This window comes from Pangasianodon hypophthalmus, chromosome 27, assembly GCF_027358585.1.
Source record: "Pangasianodon hypophthalmus isolate fPanHyp1 chromosome 27, fPanHyp1.pri, whole genome shotgun sequence".
In the NCBI taxonomy this organism is placed as follows: domain Eukaryota; kingdom Metazoa; phylum Chordata; class Actinopteri; order Siluriformes; family Pangasiidae; genus Pangasianodon; species Pangasianodon hypophthalmus.
The window spans coordinates 7,839,776-7,866,713 of record NC_069736.1 but is presented as its reverse complement, the minus strand read 5'-3'; the positions used below and the strand labels follow the sequence as shown (position 1 = coordinate 7,866,713).

Genomic DNA, 26,938 nt, shown 5'->3' with positions numbered 1-26,938 from the left:
TAGCAGGAATTCTGACTGCAAAGCAAATCACAGGGTTATAATAACAAACTTGTTCAAATACGTTGTTGTTTCTGAAGTACTACAGTAGTGTACACTGGGACTTATATTGGGGATGCTCCACATAAACAGATTAAAAAAAAGTGTTGACATGGTGAATTTTTCTGTAAGGAGATGTTTGTTTAACATTTTTAGAAGGAGTCTCAAGTGTCATCACTTTGTAACAGTAAGAGGTAAACCTGTAACCTGTAACTAGTCTTCAGGACTTTTTTTTCTTTTTCTTTTTTTAACATTGCAAGCTGCAATTTGTCTTTTTAATTTACGAGAGAAAATAAGAGGCTGGTGAAGGAATGACTATAACTATTATAATGCAATCTACTCTTATAATATAACAGACATCCAACTACATATCCAACAACAATAAACATAGCTATAAATGAATAAAAAATAAATGAAAAAAATGTGTCATTCTTTAATAAATAAAAATTGTTGAGGAATAAAACATATTCGGACATGTGTTTATAAGAAAATAATCAACTTTGGTGTGGTGAAACTCTAATTCCACTCAGCTGTTTTAGTCTGTGTTCTGCCTGTGTTAATATCAGCTGTAAGGTGTGTGCTTTATACAGACATTTCAGCTTATCCTCTGTAAGTAAAATGGATTTGAAATAAACACTGTATTTGTAATGTTTGATATGGTTCAGCCCTTGCGCCCAGTGTTACAAGGATAGGCTTCGGATTCACCGGATACCCTGAACAGGGTAAAGCTGTTCATGAAAGTGTGTGTGAAATGTGCAAAAAAAAATGTTTGTTTGAAGCATAGTTAGCTAAAAGAAGTCAATAACACAGGAATGACCTTTCTGGTTAAAAAAAAATTCTCTGACAAAAATTAGGGCTACAAATTGTGTAGTGTGCAATATAGGGTGTATACCAACTACCACATATGCTCTACATGTTCACCCTTAAGCTCTACGCATTAAGCTCTATGCAGATCAACAAACTTGCTCAACATATTCCTATTCGTTATTATGACATTTCTGACATCCTGTATTTATTTAAATGTTACAGTTAGTTTCTTTGCACAGAGCTGAATGCAGGAGCAGTGATGTTTTTGTGTGTGTTAGTTCATTAGCAGGTCTCTCAGGCAGAGCAGGCGTTCCTCCTGGTCCAGTGCTGTGAGCTCAGTATATGTGTATTTTCTTTCTGAATTTCAGTGCAGATAGGCTTTTTCAAATGCCTCATTTCATTTTTCTTGTGTTGCCTCCTTTGCAAAAGGAAAAGCAAAATTACCGAGACAATAATGAAATGTGAAATTAGCTTCTTTTTGTAGTTGTCAACCCATTTGCATAATTTGTGTTACCTTTGCTTGGTCCATCGTCACCGATTCCGGTTCCTGTGGAGCAGCAAAAATTGGCTTTTATTTTCACAAACACAATCATTTTGAAAACCAGCATGTGTTGAAAACCAAGAGCAGAAAGTGTGTAATATTGCACAGAACAGACATTGGGGGATTTAAATGCAAGACGTTTTACAAGAATTTGCATTTGAATTTTTATTTCCCACAAAGTCATTTCCAAGTAAAAAAAAGGAAAACATGATCATTTCTCTCTCTCTCTCTCTCTCTCTCTCTCTCCCCCCCCATCTTTCTGTCTCCCTTCTCAGTAGAGGTGCTCTGAGTTCTGCAGGTTAAGTTGATCTCTCACTTTTGTCGCTCTTTGAGAACGATTCTGTCAGCGCACTGTTGCTACGGTAACTGTTGCTTGGGGGTTTCCAAGGAAGCCTCTGTGTTACATGTCCTAGAGGCTAAAGAAAGTATTTCTGTCTACATGCACGCACACGCTGACAAACACTCATAACGCCTACACTCATAACAACCCTCAGTGTAGAGGGTCGCATATTAACTGTTAATTCATAAATAATACACATACAAGTGGTGTGGTTATTTGGCAACATTAATAGGTCAATTAGGGTTCTCATAATCTTACCTTATAGGTACTATCTATAAGTGCGTAGGATGTTTTTTGTTATTAAAAATGAGTAACGCAAGACTGTTGAATCAGAGGAGAGAAAAATAGTGGATAATATGATGCTCCTGAGCTGATATGAGTTGTCCTAACAATCCCTTAATAGTAATTTACGTCAAACGTCATCATACCACACTTTAGGCATTTAAAGGCAGGAGCAGCAGCCAATCAGTAGAGAGAGAGTGTATACAAGTGCAGTGAGAGAAAGACTCGAACATTATGCTATAAGAGGAAAAGGGATTTAGGACTAATAGAGTTTTAGCATATTTCTTGCTGAATAGGCCATTTGTTCCCTAATTTTGTCAAAAGCTAGAAAACGATAGCTGATATTCAGCTTATTTATCCTGATTAGCTCTTTAACCGTTTGGCTCTTTTCAGTTATTTCCATAAAACATGTTATAAAGTCTAAATGTGTATATTGGTTATATTATGAATAGGAGTACTGGGATACAGCAGTTGTTCTTAAGTACATGTCTACAGCATCCAGGTGAGATTATCCAAATTGGGCACTTTTTGTACTAGGGGACGAAATTCCGAAATCCTACATCTTGTAGCTTTACTGTTTCTGTAATGATTGTAAAATGATTGTAACACTCTAATGTTGATCTCAACTGACTGTTGTAAAACGAGAAAGTAATTCCTCTTAATAGTATGTGTTCAGTGCATACTGTAGTTCTATTTTGCAACACAAACTCTAACATACTGACTTGTTCCTTCAGATAAGAAAATGGTAATTACCAAGACAGTTAAAGTCAATTACACCAAAATAACAGCCTGACAAGTTTTGGGCATTAAAGGAAGCAAATGGTGTGTAAACAGGATATTTAGCTTCAAGTTTCAATTTCATGAGTATCTCTCAAACAGTTAAAATGTTACCACTTAACGCTGAAATCACACTGATTTCCAGAAACAGTAGTTATTAAAGAGAAGCGGGTAAAACTTACAATATAAGGTAACAATGTAAGTACTAAGGTAACCCACTACACTGTAGTGTATACATTTAAATCTGATAGTCTAGCTGATAGACACATAATACACAATACACACACGTACACCATAAGTATGTGGACACCTGACCATCATATCCATAGTATGTGGGTCTTCCTCAAGCAGCTGCCACAACATTGGAAGCATACAGTTGTCTAGAATGTACTGGTCCAGCAATGACAATGCTCCTGTGCACAATACAGGATGAAGAGTGGCCTGCACAGAGCCCAGACCCCAACCCCACTGAACACTCTTGGGATGAATTGGAACGCCGACTGCTAGACAGGTTTTCTCACTCGACATCAGTACCTGACCTCACTAACGCCCTTGTGGCTGAGTGGACACAAATCCCCACAGCCAAGCTCCAAAATCTAGTGGAAATCCTTCCCAGAACAGTGGAGACTATTATAGCAGGAAAGGGGACGAGTTCCATTTTAATGCCCATGGTTTTGAATTGGGATGTTCAACAAGTGCAAATGGGAGTGATGATCAGGTGTACATATATACATTTGACCCAAAGCAACATATCCACAACAACTTGCGCTCCCCCAACCCAGTTGTACCACTCAAGGTATCACTGCACCTTATTGCCAAAAATACCCGTATATTATTACAATATATTAAGAAAAAAAATCCTTGCGAACACTAAGTGACTGCTTATACTACTTTTAGCTAGAAATGGCCCTTATCCAGAGATAGTTTAATGCAATTTTAAAATGGCTTACAGCTTAAAAGCCCATTAGCATTAATTATGTTACGTACAGCACTCAGACACATAAAGTGGCTGATTTGAATGTTCAGAGCTACTAAATGTGTTTGCTTAAGTGTGGTATTTCTGAATTTTTGGATGCTCTACACAAATAAAGAAAAAAAAACACTCATTATACAATTACCATGAGCATTTCCATCTCAGCAAATCCTTTACAATATTAAAAGCTCCTATCATTTTACACCATTTTATTCTACATAAAATAATCAGCTTACACTTTCGAGTATCTTACTGTGCATGCAGTATTTATCACAGTTTATAATCAGCCATTTTAATGAATTGGCAGATATAACTGTGCTGAGCTCATTAGCTCAGATAGATCTTCCTCACTTTGTCCATATTCACGATTGGAACACATTATATAAGGACAATGCACTGACACTTTATTACCTTTACATAGGAAAAAGATCATGATAAAAAAAAAAAAAATTAAACCATTAAGACCAGTACAATTAATAATCTTGTCGTGAAGTAGGATTCAACCATTTACATTCTGTTGAGATCTTGTTGCTTTGGTTTCCAGGATGCCATCTTGTCCTCTGACCATGTCCCACAGGTATTCAATTCAGTTTAATCTAGTTTTAATTCTATAGTACTTTTAACAATAGAAGCAACTTTACAGGAATCAGGATGTAGATTTAGATCCATAATGAACAAGCCAGAGGTAACAGTGGCAAGAAAAATCTCCCTGAGATGACACGAGGAAGAAATCAGACTCAAAAGGTAGACTGTCCTTTTTTGATACAGGAGGATTTTGATGATTTTGATAAATATCCAGTGGGGACTTGATGATTTGAGTGAGGTGAAACTGAAAAACACTTTTCTATAGTACATGTAGGCAGAGTGCCATCCAGTGGATATTGGAAGAATGGCACTAACCTTCTGTCCTGCTATGGCTTTTGAGTCCAAAATAATGCATTTTTTTTTACCAAAAGTGCTCTAAATAACATGTACAAATTTTACAAGAAATAATCATAAACTGTAATTCATCAAATACACTTAAAGAAAAGGAAGTAAATATACTCAGATGACATGCCAAATTACATTTAAAGTAAGTGAAAGCTGGACATCACATACAGGCAATTCTAGAAGTTTTGACACCCTTCATAAAAAATAAGCAGAAATGTATCACATGCAATGAGTGATACAGTGTGGTTTTATTTTAACACATTTTTAAACATTTAAGTGATGAAATTTCTTTTCCACAAAATGCTGGTTTCATAATTGTAGATGGATCTTTCTTAGCTTCTTTAGTCTTAGGTTTGTGCATGTGGATGTCTCTCAGATTAGAAGTTTAGTTTCAAATCTGAAGACTCAGATGGTCATTGAAACATTTTGTGATTTTGTGTCCCACAACCATTTCTGTGTTGACTTGGATACATGTCATACTTTTGTTGAAAGATTCATCTACTGCCAAGTATGAACCTCCTGGCAGAGGCAACCATGTTTTGGGTTAAAAAAAAATCCTGTTATTGAGTGAGATGTAGGATGCCTGTAGACCACTAGCTACAATACAGCCCCAAAGCATCAATGATCCATCTCTATATTTTACATTATGTGTTTTTCCCCCCATTTTCTTAAAGGATGGCAATAAATTCCTGAGTTTCTAAAGGTTGATAGGATGCAATGCCTTTATCTCACCAGCTTGGAAGAATGCTTACCTCATCCTCCACTGGTGTGGATTTGAATTTCAGGGTTTTATAGAAATCCTTCTTTGGCACGAAATACAGAAGAACCACATCACACACGACGGTGGCCTGAAAAAAAGTAAGCAGCTGAGTCAAAGTCATGCACTAGTCCAATAACACTAAGCCTTTTAAAACAAGCGACTTCCCAAATGCTGTCTTCTTTCTCACTGCTTATCTCTGTTCAGTATCTTATCGTAGCTAGCCTAGTAACTTCCCCCTTAATAAGAATTACCTTTATAAACTACTACAATGTGTTTATGATCAATGTTGTCATATTACACAGTATCAATCATTCTTAATGCATGTTAGGTCTGTTCATTCAGAAAAACAATACAATCAGTATGCATTTAATAAGGAGTAGCTGAAACGTGTCTGACGTTTGGTTTATAAAGACTAGGAGGTGTAGGTGAAATGTGTGGTGTGATTAAGGATTGTCTCCGGTCAAGATGACTGTCTGTGAGACTTACCACTCCAAAGATTCCCACTCCTGACCCTATGGCTGTCAGTGTTGGGATGATGTCAAATTTTCTTGCCTAAGAAGAAAAAAAAAGCAGTTTTGCAATGATGATTATAGATTAAAGATGGTACAGAATGTAGGTGTGTGATCTTACCTGTCCATGAACGATGATCTCAATGTATAGGCCAAACACCTTCATGAGTGTTCTCTTTTGGATTCTGTCCTCTGTGTAATATTTTGCCGTTCTGAAACATCAATACGTCTGGCTTAACAATGAACTTTTATATGCATGTCAGCAGCACAGCATGCTGTTATAGGAAAATAATCCATGACTGGGTGGTGTGATGGTGTGGTGCAAGCCTATGGGAAACAATCACTGTTACAATGTCCAAGATGATTATTTTCCTATAGCAGCACATCCCAACATGATTTATTCCTCTTATACCACAGTGCTTGCCAAGAATTAGAAATGTATTATTTATTAATTAATGATGTCATTTTTTTTAACCATTTATAGTTAATTTACGGTTATTGTTAGTTCCTTTATGTTATAATATATATATATACAGTTTGTTCTCTGTTTTTCAGAAATATTAAATAAACATCTCCTTACAGAAGACTTCTTCATATCAACGATAATACTTTTTTCTTTGTTAAATGAAATTATGTTCGTATTATAAATGTTTCCATATACAACACAACACAACTAACAACACAATTAAGAAATCAAATCGATTGAATAATAACACAATAGGGAGACAGCAAAAACAAAGACCATCAATAACAAGACAAAAACACACAGATAGCCGGATGATGGAGATCTTACAAGTACTCAAATGCCTTGAAAATAAGTATGTTTTCCAATTGGATTTAAAAATGTCTGTTGTGGGGGATGACTTTATAAATATTCTATGGTAAAATATTCCACAAACATATACAAAATTAATATTTAATATTTTACCAAGGGATTTAACATTTTGTGTGCACTGACTGAAACTGGGTTCCCATGTTAAACTGATAACAGGTTCAAATTTTAACTGAAACAAATTTAAAGCTTCAGACAAGTAATAGCTCTCAAAAATGTGAAGGTTTATCTAAGTGAAATTTTATTGAAGTTTTATTATGAAAAAAAAAAAAAGTTTTTCAAGTTATGTTGTGTTATGAAGTCCAAAATTCCAAAAGCATCCAGCCAACTAAAAATGCCTTGTCAAAAATGCCTCAAAGAAATGAAATAAATTGACATATCAGTAGCCTGCAAAATGTTTGATGTTTATCTTGCTTATTTTACCCACCTGAAATTGTAGCCCACTGACGCTTGCGAACTGTTTCCGTAGAGGCCTTCAAATCTGTACTTGGGTATGCATTTTTCAATACGAAGGTCCAGATTACACTCCCATTCAATGAGTATTCCTATTGATCCGCCCTGCCATAGATTAGAACAGATTTATGTTCTCTTTCCTATTTCATTCAGAATTTATTTTTTCTTAATTCATAATTTTAGCAGTCATTGTTTTAGCATGTTTATGCTTTCAATTCCAGACAGGTTGTGATCCAAATCTTATTTTAAGCATCTAAAACCTTATAAAATGACTGTTTTTTTAAGATTCTTTTCTTCTGAAGATATAAATTACAGTTTGCAGACTGGTCAAAGTGTACAAATTGTCAGTGCTATGCTTTTGCGGCATTTTAAGAAACTGGGAAGCTGATTTGAAAATTCACCTCTTATTTGAAAATCTGTTGTCATAAAATGTTTTATGTTCCAAAAACCTGGAACACCCTGCCTATGATTAGTTAACCATCTATTACTTTCTTACCATAACATTTATTTTCTCTAGCTTTACTTTTGTTGTATATTCATCTTTACATTTCATACTAAAAATCTTATTCATGTTACACCTATTCATTTTTTTTCTTATTGATTGTTTGGACATACTGCAAAGCAATGTGAGCTTTATTTGCGATATTGTTATTAATATTATTATTATTTATATTCAAGATATATAGTGAGAATTTTGTGAATATGGTTAAATTTGTCTAATATTACATAGTGGAAAGTAAACTTGAAATGTATATTTTATAACATATACACTGTACATAAGAAATTAAATATTATTAAAATAATTAATAATATTCAAATGGGTTGAGACGAACATCACGAGCAAGTATAATAAGCTTTTTAGCCAGGAAACATCAGAACAGAAAGTTCTGAACAATGCCTGATGTATGTGCGTATGTGAGACCTACCACTTGAGCTATCTCTGAGAACCTGAAGCCAGAGAGGCTGACGATGTCTCCGAGTCTGAAGATGGGACACAGTGGATGCTTAGCCGGGTCAAACAGGCAGGTTTTGAGGTAATTTGAATCCACCTTTTCCACTAGGTTACTTCTGCAGAAGGCCAGAAGCAGAGAGGCGGAGTTACACACCACACAGTGAACACACTTTCACCTTTTAATTGGGCTTGATCTACCAGTGATCCAGTACTTTGGCTTAGCCATGGTTAGTATTGATGTTTTGCATAATAAGGTTTCAGGGTCCCTGGTTCAATCCTAAGCTCAGGTTTCTGTCTGTACAGAGTTTCTATGCATGTTCTCCACATATCTGAATGAGCTTCGTCCAGGTTCTCCAGTTTCCTCCCACTGTCCAAAAATGCTGGTAGGTTACTCTAAATTGTCTCTGAATGTGTGTGAATGAGTGTGTGCTTAGTGCCCTATAATAGACTGGCATCCCATTCAGGGTGTGTTCCTGGCTCAAGCCCGGATACACCATATGGCCAAAAGTGAGCTCCATGAAGACATGGTTTGCGAAGTTTGGAGTGGAAGAACTTGAGTGACCCGCACAGAGCCCTGACCTCAACCCCACTGAACACGTTTGTGATGAACTGGAACACAAACCTTCTCTCCTAACATCAACTGACTGAAAGGACAGGAATTCCCACAGCCATGAGCTTGTTGAAAATCCCATTCCAAAGTTAGCGCCTGCTTTCCTGCTATAACAACTTCCATTATTTTGGGAAGGCTTTCCACTAGATTTTGGAATATGGCTGTGGGAATTTCTGTCCTACACCTCTCCTCTGAACCTTCGGGATATCAGCTATGTGGTACGACATTAAACAATTACCTTAGCATATTGGGCATATATTTATAGAAAAACAGACATCCGTTACTTATCCATATTGGAATTGGAGCTCTAGTGTAAACAGTTCAAACCCTGAAGCAAACATTACACACCAAATGCCCAACATGTCATGGTAGATTGACTACATTTGGAATAAGTGTGAAGTGCCACTGCCCGCACAAATGCACTCTCAAAGAATTACTCTTGAAGGACATAGTTTTACCTCACTACACCAAAATCAGGGAAGGAGATGGAGTTTTTGATGAACAGTGTGAAATTCTCAGCTGCTGCCAAAAGTGGAGGACTTGAGGAGAAAGATAGAGAGAGAAACAAGTGGTTAATGTCATGGAATTGTATTCAGATTTGACAATTTTAAGTCCAAACATTGTGTAAATATTTATGCAGGGAAAGTTAGGTGTATTCAGAGTTGGGTTACGCAGCTGCTTTAATACATTTTCTGGGCTCCTCATTCAGATTATATAAACTACCTGCAAGGATGCCAAATTTTTCTTGAGTGTAAGTGACAAGGTTTTTCAATAGTGTCTAAAATGACTGCCTTTAAACTCAAGTACAGTAAAAACAAAAGTAAGTACAAAAATGGGGCCAGGGACAGAAAAAGAAGACTGAAGAAGGAAATACCATTTGCTGTCAAATGTAATATGTAAACAATTGGTAAAATCGAGATAAATAAAAATGACTAATACGTTGATATTTGAATGAGAAGATAGCAAGCATTGAAATAAACATCTAACAGGAGTCTAGTGTATTGCCAGTATGAATAGCACTAGTTGTAATCATCAGGGTGAGACATGCCTTTCGGTTTACCCAAAGACTCCACACCACATGCATAACTCTAATGTAACTCTCTGAACAGTGGTTAAGTCCGTAGTTACATGTGAGGTGAATATCCTCACCATCCTCAACTCTGAATACAAACAGATTATCACAAAGTAAAATGCTGTGTGTTGTATTTTATTGTCTGTTTCAAATAAGGCTCTATTAGCTTTGGGTGGAAAAGTCCTACTTTGGTATCAACCGGTCATCTTGTACAGGACACCAGCTTAGGATCTCACAAGTAGTTTGGTTAATGCAATTCCCCGTCATGCGCCCTAGGAGAAAGCGTGTGTCATATCAACAAGAGAGAACATAAATTCTGGCAGATTAGAACACCAATTAGTTCAGCTTTATGCTTGAGGAAACAAGAAAAGCAATATTAGAAGCGCACACAGATGCACACACATAAACATCTGCGCTTTTAGGTGGTGTGTATTGCTAACAAGCGTAAATTGCATACTGAAAGGCATGGGCTTCGCATATATCCACAAGTGGTTACATTGTCAGAGAGAGTATCATCCTAATCTTCTTATGGCTCATCATTTTTAATATAATCTGAGGGGAAAAAGTGGGTAAACTCAAATTTTAGTGGGGTCCCTCTCACGTGATTGTTAAAAATGGACACCCACATCCATAAATCAAAGCATATCTTTTCATTCCTTTACTCACATCTATAGTGTTATTATTTAATATAAAGCTACAATGGGGTTTGATTTACTGTATTCCATCCAAATGAGGATGGGTTCCCTTTTGAGTCTGGTTCCTCTCAAGGTTTCTTCCTCATATCATCTAAGGGAGTTTTTCCTTGCCACAGTCGCCTCAGTCGCCTCAGGCTTGCTCACTAGGGATAATTTTGTCTAACATCTAGGACTGTTTGCATGTTTTTTGCTTTACTTTCTGTAAAGCTGCTTTGAGACAATGTTCATTGTTAAAAATGCTATACAAATAAAATTGAATTTAATTTAATCAAATAATTAGTACATCAGTATGGGACATTCAGGTAATAACACTCAGTAGGTTCCACACCTGCTCAATATTAGTGCATTACTTAGTTGGAGATGCAACATGAATGAAACCCTTTGAGCCTATATTTTCTAATTTTATGTCTAGTGAACTTCATATTTTATACAATATACATCAGCAGTAACCCCCATTTTAAAAGCTGTTGGATGTTTGAATTTGTTTTCTTTTCCCTTGTTTATTATATAATTTTCAGACCACTTTAGTACCACCACTTTAGTAAGTTAAGTAAGGTTAAGTTATGCTAAGTTAATTTTTTTTGGAGTTTGTATTTCATGACCGTTTTAACATTCATTTCACTCAGTTTCGGTGAAGTGTCGTACTGCCACAAACCTCTCTCATTGCCTACTTCTTCTTCAAAGGGCTGAATGGTCGCGTCTGTCTCGTAGCTCTCTGTAAAGCAAGATTGTTTTATTTACGAATAAATCTTTTCGAGTAGCTGACTGTGTTGAGATTAGGCTCTATTCAGGGATGTAGGGAAGGAGGGTAAACACACATAAATGCAGTTTACATACCTTATTAATATGAAATAGCAGTTACTTACCGACTGCATTTTAGAGTTTACTTACTTATTGTTCTGGGATTAAAAAAATAGTAGTCAACTGGTGAAATATATCATTTATCTACGGAATCAAATTTACGTCTTTACTGGTGGCCAAAGGGTGAGGCCTCAGTGAGTTATAAAACTAAGGAACACCTTTTTTGCAATATGTATCTTTTGAGGTTCATTTTTATTGTTACTTTTTATTTTGCAATATGTTTTTCATTTTGTGTTTCTCATTCTATTTACAGTACGCTTAAGTTTGGTCAACTTTTTAACGTGGGATGGGGAGAGAGGAATGAGGAGTGGTACGTGAACAGTTTTTTCGATTATTTATTTATTTATTTATTTGCTATTTTAAAAGAAAACCTTCAAGTGGTCATGTGATAACCTAATAAGCCTGGATATTTCAGTAGAATTAAGTCTCAGGGGAAACAATGATTCAATGTTAATGCTGTTAATTCCAATAATTATAATATAACTGAAATACAGAAAGTTGTCACACAGAGTTTCTGGCTGCTATTTGCATTGAAAGGTGTTGATAAAGATAATCATCCGGTCGTGAAGACACCTTTTGTAAATATAGTATGTATCCTTATGTAAATATGACAATGAGGATGAGTAATCTGTGGTTAAGGTCCTAGCATACAATAAGTGTGTCCAAGAAATGAGCTGAACACATTTTCAGTATCGGTCTCAGATCAGGAACAAAGAGCCATTCTTTTCACGACACATATTTGAGTAGAAAACCATTTACTATAAACATTCGTGGGCCTAAAATGGTTGTGTCACCTGATGGATATCTGTCATGAAACAGCCAGGACCATAAGCATTTACATGAAGCAAGCTCATGCGGAAGGAGAATCTCGCCAAGCTCGGAGGAAGTAGATGCAATCCCTAACCTGAACTGGATCTGCGTTTGTATTAATGTAACATTCGACCAGACATAGTAATATTACAGTGGTGAGATTACCCTCATGTCAAAACCAGTTTGAATACATTTTGCATTTATTTTCCAACCTTGTATTTTCCAATGTGACATAATGCAGGATCATCATGAAGATACATTTAGAAGAAACTAAATCTCAGTGTCCTAGAGGCAGAGAAACTAAATATCTTATTTTTTTCAACACTGTGAATTTAGGCTTTGGAATGATGCGATATCTATATCGGCTGTGTAATGGTATACTAGTATATACTCTGCTAAGGAAAGCTGAACTAGTCATGATATAATGATATGCTATAGTCATATAGATGATGGTATACATGCACAAGACATTTTTTAAGTTTAAAGATCTTTGCTGATGTCTTGTTCTTCCTTATATATGTAAAACCATGATATACTGAAAACAATGACATAAGTTATAACCAGTGATGGCTGGTCATGATTTTAGATGGGAGGGCTAAAATGTAATATCTTTGCACTCACTGGCTACTTTAATAGAAACACCTGTACACCTGCTCATTCATGTAGTTATCTACTCAGCCAATTGTGTGGCAGCAGGACAGTGCATAAAGTTATGCATTAATGTTCTCATCAAACAACAGAATTGGAAAAGTGTCATTGAATTTGACAGTGGCATGAGTGTTGGTGCCAGGCAGGTTAGTTTGAGAATCTCCTGGGTTTCACACATTACAATCTCAATGGTGTCCAGTGAGCAGCATTTCTACAGACGGAAACATCTTGTTGATTAGAGAGATCAGAGGAGAATGGCAAGACTGACAGGAAGCTGGCATAGCTGACAGGAAGGCTATGATAACTCAAATAACCACTCTTTACAACCATGGTGAGCAAAAAAAGTATCTCAGAATGCACAACACATTGAACCTTGAGACAGATGAGCTATAACAGTACAAGACCACGTCAGGTTTCACTCCAGTCAGCCAAGAACAGGAATCTGAGGCTACGGTGGGCACCGACACTGGACTGCTGCAGATTGGAAAAATGTCACCTAGTATTTTTCCAGTCTTGGATGTTCCAGTTTCAGCTCTTGACTTGTATCTTCATGATTTTATGCATTGCACTGCTGCAACATGACTGGCTGATTGGACAACTGCATGAATGTGCAGGTGTTCTTAATAAAGTATATATTATACATAAAACTCAACAATGAAAATATTAGGGTTGAGCAAGTCTCATCAATGGTATAAGAAGAATGATGTGAGGCAAACTGAAAGGCTGTAACGCTTTAATTTAAACCAAAAATACACTAAACTTCGGTCATAAAATTCTGTCATCTGTGTAATTTGTACTGTGTACTGTGCATTGCATAATGTCTGCTTTTTAATTTCTCCTCCAAAGGCATTTTGAGGGGAAAAAATGGTAAACATGATGTGTTATGAAAGTAACAGCCCAATTAGAGATTACACAGAGATGTCAAACTGTGTAATCACTTGACACCACTGTCACTGATAGGCTGCATGAATCTACAGTTTGGGCTAGAAAAAATCAGCCCTAGCCATTCTGTGACATTGGTGATGCCATTGCGTCTAGTTCCACAACATTTCAAAATCCAAAAGACAGGAAACAGGACATAATCTGATGTGGATGCCTAAAATGCAACATTATATTGACTTATACTTTTTTTAAAAATCTTTTTTAGCCAATTTATACCAGCCTTCCCTGATTATAACATAGTTTTATTGTAGAAATGAGTTATACATGTTATATAGTGTAGTTAACATTAATTATGACCTCAACAAGATTTTCATTAACACGCTCTTTCACAATAGTTTTAGTTGCTCTGCCACCAGGCTTTAATTTTTTTTTTTTTTTCTGGAACATGCAGATGTCTCCTGAAAGGACTCTGTAGTCTCGGTCTGAGTTTTACCATTGCCTGTACGTTTATATTGGCCCTTCTTGCAATCTGCATCCGTAGTGCAGTTGTTAGTTCCGTCCGGCAGCTGAAACACAGACACATTACTACTATTACAGGGACAACATATACACTGTGAGGCTGCGTGTGAGTGTGCATGTGTGCATGTGTGGGGTGGAGCTGAAATCTTAAGCTGTGTAACATCCTGACAAAAATTTATTTGATTACCAAGGCATCATATTACTATTCAAATGGGCTCCAGAAATAATTTTGCATTGCTGAATAGACTGATGCAAATGTAACATCCAAATGAACTTTACATTATTTGTATACTCAAGTGCTTACAATGTTGGTAGTGTTCATCATTGATGAACAATAGATTTTTTTTTTTGTTTTCCCCAAATGGTCTGCCTCACCAGTTTGTTACCATTTCTTTAGTTATCATAGTAAACAGTCTGATTTATAAGAATTATAAATGTCTTGTAGATTGTAGATAATTCATCAGCATGGGTGATTTTTAGGGAGGCAAACATTAATGAAACTAACATTAAGCCAAGAGAATCTGTCATAGACTAGTCAGACAAGATGAAATCTTTCCCTAGATGCTACAGATTTCTGAGTAACTTCTGATTCATCATATTGCAGCTGTTCACAATGTGTTCCAGCATGTCCCATAACATTTGCCTAAGATTAATGCAGCTCACCAAGGCAGAACTACTTCCTCAGCATGGCACACAATGTCTTCAAGGTCTTATCTCAACAGCTTAACTTCATATTTCTTCATATTTCATGATCTCTTACACTGGTCATCTATTCAATCTGATTTAACAAAGACTTCACAGATCAGATATTACGTTTTTATTGAAATTCCTAAGTGTGAAGTGAGAAAAGATATAGCCTTTACACCTGACCACAACCCATCTAAGTCCTTACATTTCACCCAGCTTTATTCATCTCCACAACCTGGAATTGAAATAGATTTAACTGGGATTATATGCATAATACTGAAGTGTGTGTGTGTGTGTGTGTGTCTGTGTGGTTTGCTGTGAAACCCCTAAAGTAGGTCTGATGCAACCAATTGTTATCAGAAGTCACATAATTAGTTGAATGGTGTTGATGTGTGTGCAATTAAAGTGTCACATGTTCTCACTATAAATACAGCTGTTCCTGGAAGGCCAGAGGTTGTTAAAGAACATACCTAAAAACCAGCAGACCAAGGAGCTATAAAAAAAAAGTGCAGGAAATCCCAAGCACATCCTGCACTGCATCATTAAATCCATTATTGTAAAAAATGGAAAGAATATTGTACAAGTGCAACTCTGCCTAAAGGAGAAGTGACCAAAATCCAGTGAACTAGTAAGGAATGAAGGTGAAAGGGTGTGAATACTTATGCATTTGTATTTTGTATTTGGAAATAATTTTGTAAACTATATTAAGAGATTTTTCACCCTACTCATACATGGACTATTTAGTGTAGATTCATGATATAGTATAATCCCAGTTAAATCCATTTCAGTTCCATGTGGAAAAAAATGAAGGGGGTGAATAATTTTGAAAAACACTATATAAATTGTATACTCTATATTTGTGAGAGAGATGTTCATGGGCAGAGAGGACAAATAACCAAGGAAAAGGAAAGAAAGGCAAAGTAGAAGGAGAGGAGAGATACCATAGAGATAGCAGAGGGTGAAGCAGACCAAATGGTAGTGATATGAAACAGAGATACAGAGTGTGTGAGAGAGAGAGAGAGAGAGAGAGAGAGAGAGAGAGGATTGTGGTTTCCATACCTCTGGGCATTTGTCTTGTGACTGGCCCACAGTCATGATGAAATTTGTCATCACAACAAAAGACGACACGCCCTTTAAATAGAAAAGAAAAAAAAAGGTTCCAAACTCTATGATGGTATGCTAGTGTTGCTTTCTGCATTTCTGCATTTCTATATCTCTTTACTACTTTGATACTTTGGTTTCTTTGCCATTACAAATTTGTATCTGTGCTGATAGAAAAATTTTAATAGTTCATGCATTTGATCTTAGATATTAAACTTGTTCCAGTCGGTATAATATCATGAAAGCGTGTTGTGTTGGGTTACTTAATGGTACATTATGTTGTGTTGTGTAATGTCATATTAAAAGGCAGCTCAGAGTCTGTAAGGATTCATACCCTGATACACTAGAGACTAATGGGGTTTCATAGTGATCGAGTGGTCTAGTCGGTAACAATAGTACAAGTTCAATACCTGAATAAGTCCATAAATGCTAGTGCTAGAGCAGAGAAATACAAACAAGTGTTATGCTAGGTATCGTCAATGTGATATAGCAGGACTTTTGCTGTCATCTCCAAAACCTATATGAAAGATGCTCTGCCCTGGCATGCATACTGTACGTGTATATGTGAACCAAGGCACATAGGCAATGGGCTTTAGAGCCATTTAGGCCCTAAAGTGTACAAGTGACCTGAATTTGGTTCTTGCTCCAACAAGTCATCTGAGAATAATCTCATTAAGGGTGTGATGAACTTTAAGAGGTTATAGAGCAGGCAAGCAGCAGAATTCTGAATGCTCTTTGGAACTATATGGCACCCGAAGGGAGACCAGCAAGAGGGTCGCAATAATGAAGTCTAGAAGTGATCAAGCTTGTATTAGACTTTGAGCAGTTAATGCTTTTATACAGCATGGGTCCAAAATCTTGGGTTTTAAATGATCACGTACCAAAAATTTTATTGAATGTTATTTTTTGAACATAAGTACAAAGTTGTTGTTTTTTTAATTTCCCTGCCATTTTTCTCCCCAATTTGGTTACCAGCCAGTCCCCTATCATATGAAAGCTACCAACTGGGGAGGGTGAAGGCTAGCACATGCACATCCTCCTAAACATGTAAAGCCAACCAAGTGCATCTTTTAAAACTGATGCTGTGTTATAAGGTAGGAAAGAGCTATCTACTCTCTTTCTCATATCTGATCTCACGGGTGCTCTGGCTAGTGTCGCTGTGATTGACAGGGAAGATTGGCACGTCAGGAGATTGACATGGCCAATTTAGCTGCCTTGGCTCCTGGCCACAGAAAGCTGTGGGGTCTTCAGGATTTAAACTCACAATCTCCCAATGATAGGCAAATGCTCATTAGTAACCAATCAGCTGAAATTGATGAAGTCAATATCATGTGTTAGACCTTATGAAATGATAGCTTTTACTGTGATTTAGGAGCACAAAAATTATGCGTTATTACTTGAAAGAAATATTTAGCAGTGGTGAATAGAATTAAGAATAGAATATTCAGTTATATTTAGATGTCAGGATTTAGATCTAGGATTTCTGAAACAACTGAAACAATTGATTTGTGATAGATTTAAATAATATATTCTTAACTAGTAAGTAGATAATCAGTAAAAGTTTGTGTTTGGCCTTTTTGCTCATTTAATTATACAATAAATAACACAATAAATAATATATAATAAAGTAATATTACAGGTTTATAAAAAGAACATCTGTTTGTTCAGTGCTGACATCTGTGAGATTTTCTCTCCTGATTTGTCTTTGTTTAATATGAGTGTTTCTTTTATTTACCACTCATGGCACGCAAGTCTTTTGGCCACCTGAGTTGTGTTTCTGTCTACATAGATACGCATGATGGCCATACAGGGTGGGTTTGTTTTTCAAATTCACAAAGCAAACTTTCTCTTTTCTTTTCTCCACTTTCTTTTAAAGTACATTGGTCACAAGGTATTGTTACTTTGGGCAGAGCATTAAATATTGTTTTCTTATTGTTACAAAAACAAGATTAATGAGAACATATGTATATACCAACCACCTTCACCTAGGCACTGGGTGTTTTACCACTCACCTGATCAGGGAAAACATAATCGGCTACATCCCAAAGCCTCTCTGCTCCATTAATATCAGTGTAAGCTATTCCTTTCATCTTAGTGAAAACTGAGCTTATAGCTGTGTCTTCAATCTGGTAGCCTTTCTCATAGATGAACACCCATCTACGAAAGAAATAAAGACATCATTAACCTTGGCTTTTTCATAATAGGCATTCAGTTCAATAGAATTTAATTGAACTTGCTGTTATAAATAGTCACACAGGTGCACAGTATAACAGAATGCTTTATTGGTTAACTTAGACAGAGATCAATTTTCAAAATACAAAGCAGAAGAATAACTTCAACTACAAAGGACATTATGTACAAGAGACCTAACAATACATACACAGACAATGTGGCCAACAGTTTCATGAAAACAGTATTGTAGTTAAACCAATGCAGATGATATGCAATAGAATTCACTGTGTACATATGCATAAATATTCACCCCAACATTTTGTATTGTTGCAACCTGAAAATGAAATGGACTTAATTGGGACTATATAACAGGAATTTACCCAAATAGCTCATAACATTGAAGAGAAAAATCAATATGTTTTGCAAAATTATTTACAAATAAAAAAATGTAACATAGGATTCATATGTATTTACTCCAAAATTTGTACTTAGTTGAATGGAGTCCACCTATGTGCAATTAAAGTGTCACGTAACATCTATATAAATACACCTCTTCTTGGAAGGCCCCATAATTTGTTAGCTAACATACCTAAACAAACAGCATCATGCCCAAGCAAATATGAAAACAAAGTTGTCAACACCAAAGTTCTGGAAAAGTATCAATCGGGGTTTGGTAATAAACAAATTTCCCACTACACTGATCATCCCACAGAGCGCTATTAATTTCATTATTACAAACAGAAATAATATGGTACAACCATGACTCTGTCCAGAGGGGACCATCCACTAAAACTTACTTAGCAAAACAGCAAGTGTATCACTGAAGGAGCTGGAGAAATCCACAGCTCAGTTGGGAGAAGCTGGGCTTTATGAAATAGTGGTTAGCCATATGAAATCCTGTTTAGAAGGCATGTTGAGAACATCATCCCAACAGTGAAGCATGGTTGTGGTAGCATTATGTTGTGTGGGGTGTGAGAGTGGTCCCAGTCTGTACAAGATCTGACCTTCAAACGGTACAACGACCATAAAGAATACTTCCAAACCTACATTAGAGTGGTTCACAACAAAGAAACAAAATATATTAGAATGATCCAGTCAAAGCCCAGTCCTCAATCTGATTGGTGTGAAATAGGTCTAAAGCTAACAAATACAACCAAAATTGTTTGCATTTTTTGTTTAACATTTGTGTGACAATAAAAACACACATATGTTGCACCTTTACATGTTAGACATATTGTGTAAATCAAATATATTGTGTAATAATAAATATTGTGTAGTCAAAATCCCAATTGAATCTCAATCCCAATTGCAGATTGTAACACTACACAGTGTAGAAAGGTTCAAGGGGGTGAAAACAGAATGAAGGTCAAACACAGAGCTAAGCAGTTTACGGTTTAGAGCTTTGTTCAGGCGCCCAACAATCTTTATGCTAGCATTTTGAGATTTGAACAGTTAATCTTCTAGTGTAGAACCTTACCTACTAAATTACAACCCCCCATACTTTCATTCAAAACTGGAATAAAAGCACTTGTAGCCCACTAGATCAATTGCAAACCATTATCTGTTAGAACCTATTTTTATGGCAGCAAATTTCATACTCTTTTTTTATACATTCTTAGAAATGGGGATCCTCAACAATCACAATTTCTTAGCTTCTGATAGTGAAACATTCTGTTCTACACAGAACCTTTAAGGCTTCCTTTAGAGTAGGGATGTATCCAAGATTCCCTCTAATTCTTTGACTTGCTGAGCAAAAGATAATTCTATTAAGCAAAGACTTTTGCTTCTGCCTGGTTAGCATTAGCCACCTAGCCTGAGAAGACCACTCTCGACAGCACCACTATGCAAACAAGATTTAACAGGTGATTGCGAGAATTATTGAACAAATAACCTGGGTTGTTAAGCTAACATGTAATGTAGCTAGCTAGTATTATTTGTGGTTGGGAATAAATTTGAGTGGCAGGGGGACTGTCACTGTCTTTTGACATGCTTTCTTGTTTGAGCTTTCAAAAAACAAGAAAAACACAATGTGCTTATGAGAGTCAAGTGTTCTTTGTGGCTGTTCCAAACTTCACTGCAATCATCTGTCAGTTAATCTAATTGACAAACACATGCTTGTACCAGCATTCTGAACAAAGTATTTTTTCTGCATGGGAGCATCATCAGAAGTGCACAACTGCTTGAAGGGATTATATCTTTATCTTATCTCTTATATGTATCTATAACTGTTTAGTGCTCCAAATATTCAAATCTGTATCTATATTCGGATTGAAACCAAGAGTGTGTGTGGCCTAAAGTGTGTATTTGGTTGTTTTTTTTTTTTAATTAATTGTGCCTGTATGATGTTTTGGAAAAATTGTTCATTTAATTACAATGAAGAATATGTGCAATGAACATAAAAGTTATATTTTTATTTTTTTTAAATTGATTAAATAATTTTTTTTGGAGACCCTTGACAGCTTGTGGTCTGTGTGAGCTGTATGGAGTATTTGGGGATGTTTCAAAAAGAAAATATTAAACTGAAATCATGTTTGAGTGTTGAGCAGTCCCAAGACTGGTTCCAAACAGTGCAAGCTGAGGAATGAACAGAAGAATGAACTTCCCTGCCATTGACAAAAGCAATAGACATGTCACTGCACTCAATCCACAATGAGCAGTCATGCTTTGTGCATGGAAGATCAAGGCCAGGAGAAATCCTTACTCAAGCTTGCGTCCAGAGCTCCACCACAACAGTCAATATAGTGTGCTGCCTATTCACATCTGGATTTGTATCCATTTACAACACATTATCTGTTCAATCTCAATAATGTGTTTGTATTCGGTTACTCTACCTCACAGGGCCTTAAGTTAACCTCCTTTTTTCTAAGAGCGTTTGTTTGTCTTTCGGGCTGAACCTGAAATGGCTCCCTATATACTGCACTGTATGTGGCTTGAAATAATATACTGTACATCCTTTAAAAGTCTTCATCTACATGGTCTAATAGGACAACTATAATTAGAATATGCAGGAACTTTCAAAAAAGTTCAGCATCCACTCTAGTGGCACCTTAAGTAATGCACTACACTTCACTGCATTCAAAACTACAGTGTATTTAGACTTCCTTTTCATTCACAATAGCATGGCTGGTCTCCTTTTTTCAACTATAAATTAAATTTATTCCAAAGAGCTCTCAGCGATGGAGCAATGCATCCTTCAATTAAATGAAACATGTGCCTTTGGCACTTGACCTTCTTCTCGAGAAGCATAATGACTTCTGACTTTCCATTTTATTGTATATTAAGACATAAGAGATCTCACAGAAGCCACTGTTATTTTTACACCTCATAATTATTCACCATGTCCTGCTTATATCTGTGTGCTATGCATACATGCTAACTGGACTGCTGTTACATTCTGCAGATACGTGAACAGGGATTCCATTAAAGGTAATGTTTGCATTCCTCATCCAGATCTAATAGACGTTTTAGGCTCTGGGTGAAACAACGCATTGTAATATGTTATAAGATCTGTAAGCAGAGTATCAAGTTTCCAGAAAGATACATCTAAATGTCAAAATTTAAAAAATTGGGTGGCAGTCGAGTAAAAATGATCCTGATTTCAGTACAGATAGCAATTCACATTGTCTAAAGGAAGCTTATTTTAACCAGGGGCTGATCTACTGATCCATCATTTTAGGTTAATGTGTTAATCACATTATTATCCAGTTATTCAAATTAAGGCAGTGAGTTCAGTGAAGCTAATAGGAAATTAATGTATTTCCTATTAGAAATTAATGAGCCTTGGGAGCTCAAGGGGTTAAACCAGGGGCGTCAAACTCATTTTAGGTAATGGGCCACAATGTCAGGTGGGCTGGACCAAAACAATCGGTTTAGTAGAACACATCAACAATTCCTTTTAAATGTGTTTGCTTAGAGGCATTTACCTGAAATTTACACTTTGAGTGCACAAATAGATTAAACATACTGTATATCAGCTACTGTATATTAGGGGGGATTAGTGTAATCTGCAAAATTAAATTAGTTCTTTTGGAAAGAGTCATTGTTAGAGAGTTATGTTTTCATCTTTCTATTTAAAAATTACATATCACTAGCACATTTTATCAGTAGCTGAGTTTATGGTCCTGAGTTTATTGCTCTATTTGGCCCACTTTATGATCCACAAACCAATTAGAACAATTAGTGGGCTGGATTAGAACCTTTATTGTCCCCAGTCCCAGCCCATGGGCCTTTGTTTGCCATCTCTGGGTCAATATATATATGTGAGACAATATATGTGAGACAATAATTATTACATTTATACGTCAAAACCGGATCCTGTAACCAGTTCCTGTACTAACAGCTACAGTGATGGAAATCATATGCTGATCATGCCCCGTAAATCAATGGAAAGCATTGCTCCGATTTCACTTTGGACTGTTTTTCATGATCAAAAGCATTTTTATTCCATCAGTGACAGTTTACATTTGATCCGTTAAAACCAGGACCTGGAAAAGGCTTAAGGTAATATTGATTTTGTCAGGCACATCCCAAATATTCTCCACCCTCTCTTTGTTTTTTAAATTTGTAGACAGGACAGTTTCATAGCAGTCTTGTTTACACAGATGCAAATTTTGTTACAGTAAACAACTGTCAAAAATGAACTCTAATTAACATTGAAAACAGTAAAATTACATATACATATGTATAGTATAGTATAGTATAGTATAGTATAGTATAGTATAGATAATTGCAGTAAGATGCAATGCTGCTTTTGATAAAGAGGCTAATTATTGTGCCATATAAATTGGCAATAAGTCTATGTAAAGTCATGGATCAGAATGGATTTGAATAAAATAAAAGCAATGTTGTTATCTTAAAACTCTTCTGTTATCTGAACAAGCCTGTAGCTGTCTAGGCATTACTCAATACTGCTGAGAAATTTGCACAACTTTGAGCAAGCGAAGATGATGTGGCTGAATTTTGTTTGATTGTATGTTAGTGACTTATAAGAAATTAGGCAAATTCTAACTGCACCCCAGCACTCTTTTTCCTAAACCTTCCTAAATTTTTCATATAAAATGCATTGTGCAAACGGTTACGAACTTGTCCGTACAAGATCATGTTGGTTTTTTGCAGTTTACGGCATTTGGCAGATGCCCTTATCCAGAGCGCCTTACATTCATCTCACTTATACAACTGAGCAGTTGAGGGTTAAGGGCCTTGCTCAAGGACCTAGCAGTGGCAGTTTGAGCTTATGACCTTCCAATCAGTAAGCCAACATCTTAACCACTGAGCTACCACTACCACTGCCACTGCCACTTTAATGCTTTATAGAGGAAGTTCCACGTAAAAAGGCACACAGTATCTCCATAAAATCTACGCTTGTTGAGTCAAAATGTAAAATCACTCTTTATATATGATGATAAATGAGAAATGAAGTGAACTGGTGATAAAATGTACTAACTGGCTTCTGAACTGCTGTGAAACAGCACAGACATTTAGAAGCTTACTTGCAAGGAAATGGGTTGCAGAAGATAACAGAAGCTATATTAAGAAAACTGTAAAACACGATGGTGGTGCAGAAAAATAATCAATGACGGGGTGGTGTGATGAGGCCTGATGTGATGCAGAGTTGATTATTTTTCAATAACAGCATATCCTGACAGCACATCCTTTGCCAATTATTAATTTTATATTCATTAAAGACTGACATGTACTTAATGTTTTATAGTTACATTTAACAGTATAGTTACATATAGATATATCAGTCTGCAAAACAACTTTATTCCTGTTATCTCTTACATTTATAGCAACAGTTTCTTCACAGTTGTTTCTTAACCAGCCTCTCTTACTTTCTTTCTCATAAAGTCACTAAGAAAAAAAAACAGCTTTACCTTTGACTTTTACAAAGTGCTGACACTGGGGACTCCTTCCAAAAGAAGTCTGAATATCAATGTTTTTTTTTTTAATCTGTTTATGTGGAGCACAGCCTGTGTCAGCTGTTACTAAAAAAATGATAACCTATTCGAACAAGGGAATTAATATAATTCTTGCAGCTGGAACTACTGTCTGAGGCATGCTGTTGCAGAAGATTAATCAACACCTCCTGACCGATCAGAATTGAGCATTAATCAGAGCTGTGGTATAACACATTATAATCATATATTCCACAGCTGATACCTCATATGAAGGGACACTTGCAGCATGAGGGAAGAAGGGTATAGCTCAAAGCAAACACAGTGTAGTTTAAACGATTTTCTTGGGGGTCCATATTGGCTTTTTAAACAGAACAGAGTCCAGTTGGCTTGCTAACTATCTTGCTAACTAGCTAATATACTTACATCACCTGTTGTGACTACGTAAATTTGTATTTCGACATAGTACTGTTATTTAAATAATCCTTTTTTCTCTCATATACAGTTATAAACAGCTTCATCTGCCATTTTTTGAGTGAATACAGTAAACACTTGTTGGCAAGTTCCTTAGAGAATCATATCAACTTGCTAACAAGTTAGCAGATTAACATTATCATACTGCTGTCATGTAAAGAGTAGTTGGTAACATAACTTTTTTTTTTTCCTGAACATCAAATGTTATTTTTTGTCATAGTAAGCCTTTAACACATGGTATCAGGATGCATTGTTTCTGGGGCTACAGTCCTCATGATTTGATCCCTCAAGCCTAAACTTACAACATTAACACGCATTTGTCTCAGGAGTGCTCATCTATGTACCTATTTATATTGACATCCTTAAGGAAAATAAGTAAAAATGGATATATATTAAGAGAATAACTCATGGAATAAGTGATAAGTGCTATGTCTCTTCCTGTAATATCTAACAAGGTTGGAGATACATGTATCAGGATCTTGGTTCATGCCACCATATGCACAACATTTGAAGCTCCTTTATATTCACAGATTTGTGCACGTACACCTCTAGGTCTTTAGTGAAGAGCAACATTTGCAAGTCTAAGACCAGGACTAGCTGAGATCAAGTCAAGACTGAGGCTTAAGGAGGATGGGGGCAAGTCAAACCTAGCTAGTTGGCTTAGGCTATGTTTTGAATTAATTTAAATATGGAGGTGTTAGAGAGAGTTACTGCAAAACATCAATTCTGTATTTCTTTAACCATTGTGTGTTGATGTGGAAGTAAGTTTGGCTCATCATGTTTAAAGCTTCATCTGTGGCTAATACTGAACCTCCTGATGGAGGCAAGCAGATTTTGAGCTGATCCTGGTATTTATCAGATTTCATGATCAGTCATAAATCTTCATAAAAGCCCCTGAACCACCAGCCACAAAACAGCCCTAATGCGTCACTGATTAACCACCAGATTTTACAGTGGCTATCTGGTGCTATCCCTTGTATGCAGTCTGCTTGCATCACCAAATATGCTTATAATATGCATGACCAAAAAGTTTGACTTTCGTCTCATCTGACCACAATACGTGATTCCAATTGAAGTCCTAATGATGCCTGGTAACGTTCAGGCGGTGCATTTTGTGAGATATCTAACAAGGTTGGAGATACTTGCAAGCAGTTTGTTGTTATGAAAGTGCACAAATGAGTCCTATTCCAGGGGAAACTTTTTGTTATGGCATACATTGTGCTTGATAGAATTCTTAACTGCTTATGCACCAATTTGTTTGCATTAATCAAAATAATCAACTAATTTATATATCTTATATAATTTATATAAAATACTTATGTTTTATTAAGTTTTCTCTGAATAAAGATAAACAATTTCCCCTGTTGTTTGAGTGGAAATTTGTAATTATTTAATTGCGTAATTTTATTGAGGAATATCTTGCTCAATTTTATGAAAGGTGCCAATAATTATGGAGGCACTATATGTGGCCACATTACCTGCTCTTTGCAATCGTAAAAACACACTTATTCTAAAATACATGCTTGTCAATCTTTCTTTTATAACATTTGTTATATAATGACAGTTTTTCATCTGTTGTCATCTTACTTCCTATTTTTGGGTTTTCAGGAATTACATGCTTACATGCTTACAAAGTATGTTTAAACTATAATACAAATATCTATACCACATTCAAGCTGCAACTCATCCCTGAAGTCATTGTTTACGTCTGTTCTTTCCAAGGAATCTGAACGATCTCTCACGGAGACTGTTTTGAGATACAGAAAGCACTTTATTTCTTGAACCAAATTATTATTAACACTTTGAATCTTGAAAGTTATTCTATCTTTTCTTTGTGCTGTAGGATGTTATACACAGCTAAGGCATTTCCCTATTAGAAAAAATTAAATTGTTATGATACATTCTTGACACATATCTGCTCTATACAGGCAGAAACATGCAGAGTTGCTCAACATCGCTGTTTGGATATCTCTTTTCCTTCCTCCTTTGTAAGGCATTTGACATTTTAAAAAAAAAAACTCCAAGCTCTTACCCGATAATGTAAGCCAGCACCCCCAACTGGAGGATCCTGCAGGCAATACCCACTTTCGCGTTTCTCACCAGCACCTGCCTAGGGGTCTCATACTCGAAGAAGAAGTCTGAAAGAGCTTCTTTGATGAGGTTCCTCATTTTTGCTGGATGTATGAAGGCAGAAGCATAAACTCTACTGTCATAAACTCTTCTCTCAGCTCTCAGAGAGAGAGTGAGAGTGAGTTTGAGTGAGAAGGTGCAGAGGCATTGTGATCTGACTTACCTCTCTCTCGCTCTCTCTCTCTCTCTCA

At 36.2% G+C, this 26,938-nt stretch overlaps 1 protein-coding gene across 2 annotated transcripts; it reads right to left on the bottom strand.

Moving 5' to 3' along the window:
- Positions 1 to 445: 445 nt before the first annotated feature.
- Positions 446 to 26,938, bottom strand: p2rx1 (purinergic receptor P2X, ligand-gated ion channel, 1). Of its 2 annotated transcripts, XM_026921527.3 has the most exons (14): positions 26,650 to 26,938; positions 18,090 to 18,234; positions 16,036 to 16,107; positions 14,264 to 14,336; positions 11,225 to 11,284; positions 10,062 to 10,146; positions 9,261 to 9,341; positions 8,167 to 8,308; positions 7,215 to 7,345; positions 6,077 to 6,167; positions 5,933 to 5,998; positions 5,439 to 5,534; positions 1,358 to 1,390; positions 446 to 1,261 (listed from the first exon to the last, which is right to left on the bottom strand). In XM_026921527.3, the coding sequence occupies exons 1-14, from the start codon at positions 26,784 to 26,786 to the stop codon at positions 1,241 to 1,243; spliced, it is 1,233 nt and encodes a 410-aa protein (XP_026777328.3). In that variant the 5' UTR covers positions 26,787 to 26,938; the 3' UTR covers positions 446 to 1,240. The 2 variants fall into 2 exon arrangements, with proteins under 2 accessions (XP_026777328.3, XP_026777330.3); XM_026921529.3 differs by lacking the exon at positions 11,225 to 11,284.

Bases quoted from the DNA above. Each gene is read 5' to 3' on its own strand.
- p2rx1 (XM_026921527.3), bottom strand. From the start codon at position 26,786: ATGAGGAACCTCATCAAAGAAGCTCTTTCAGACTTCTTCTTCGAGTAT. The intron at 7,346-8,166 runs GTAGGTCTCACA...AATCTATGGCAG, and splicing joins TCTCAGAGATAGCTCAAGTG to GGCGGATCAATAGGAATACT. The intron at 1,391-5,438 runs GTAAGCATTCTT...GCTGCTCCACAG, and splicing joins CCACACCAGTGGAGGATGAG to GAACCGGAATCGGTGACGAT.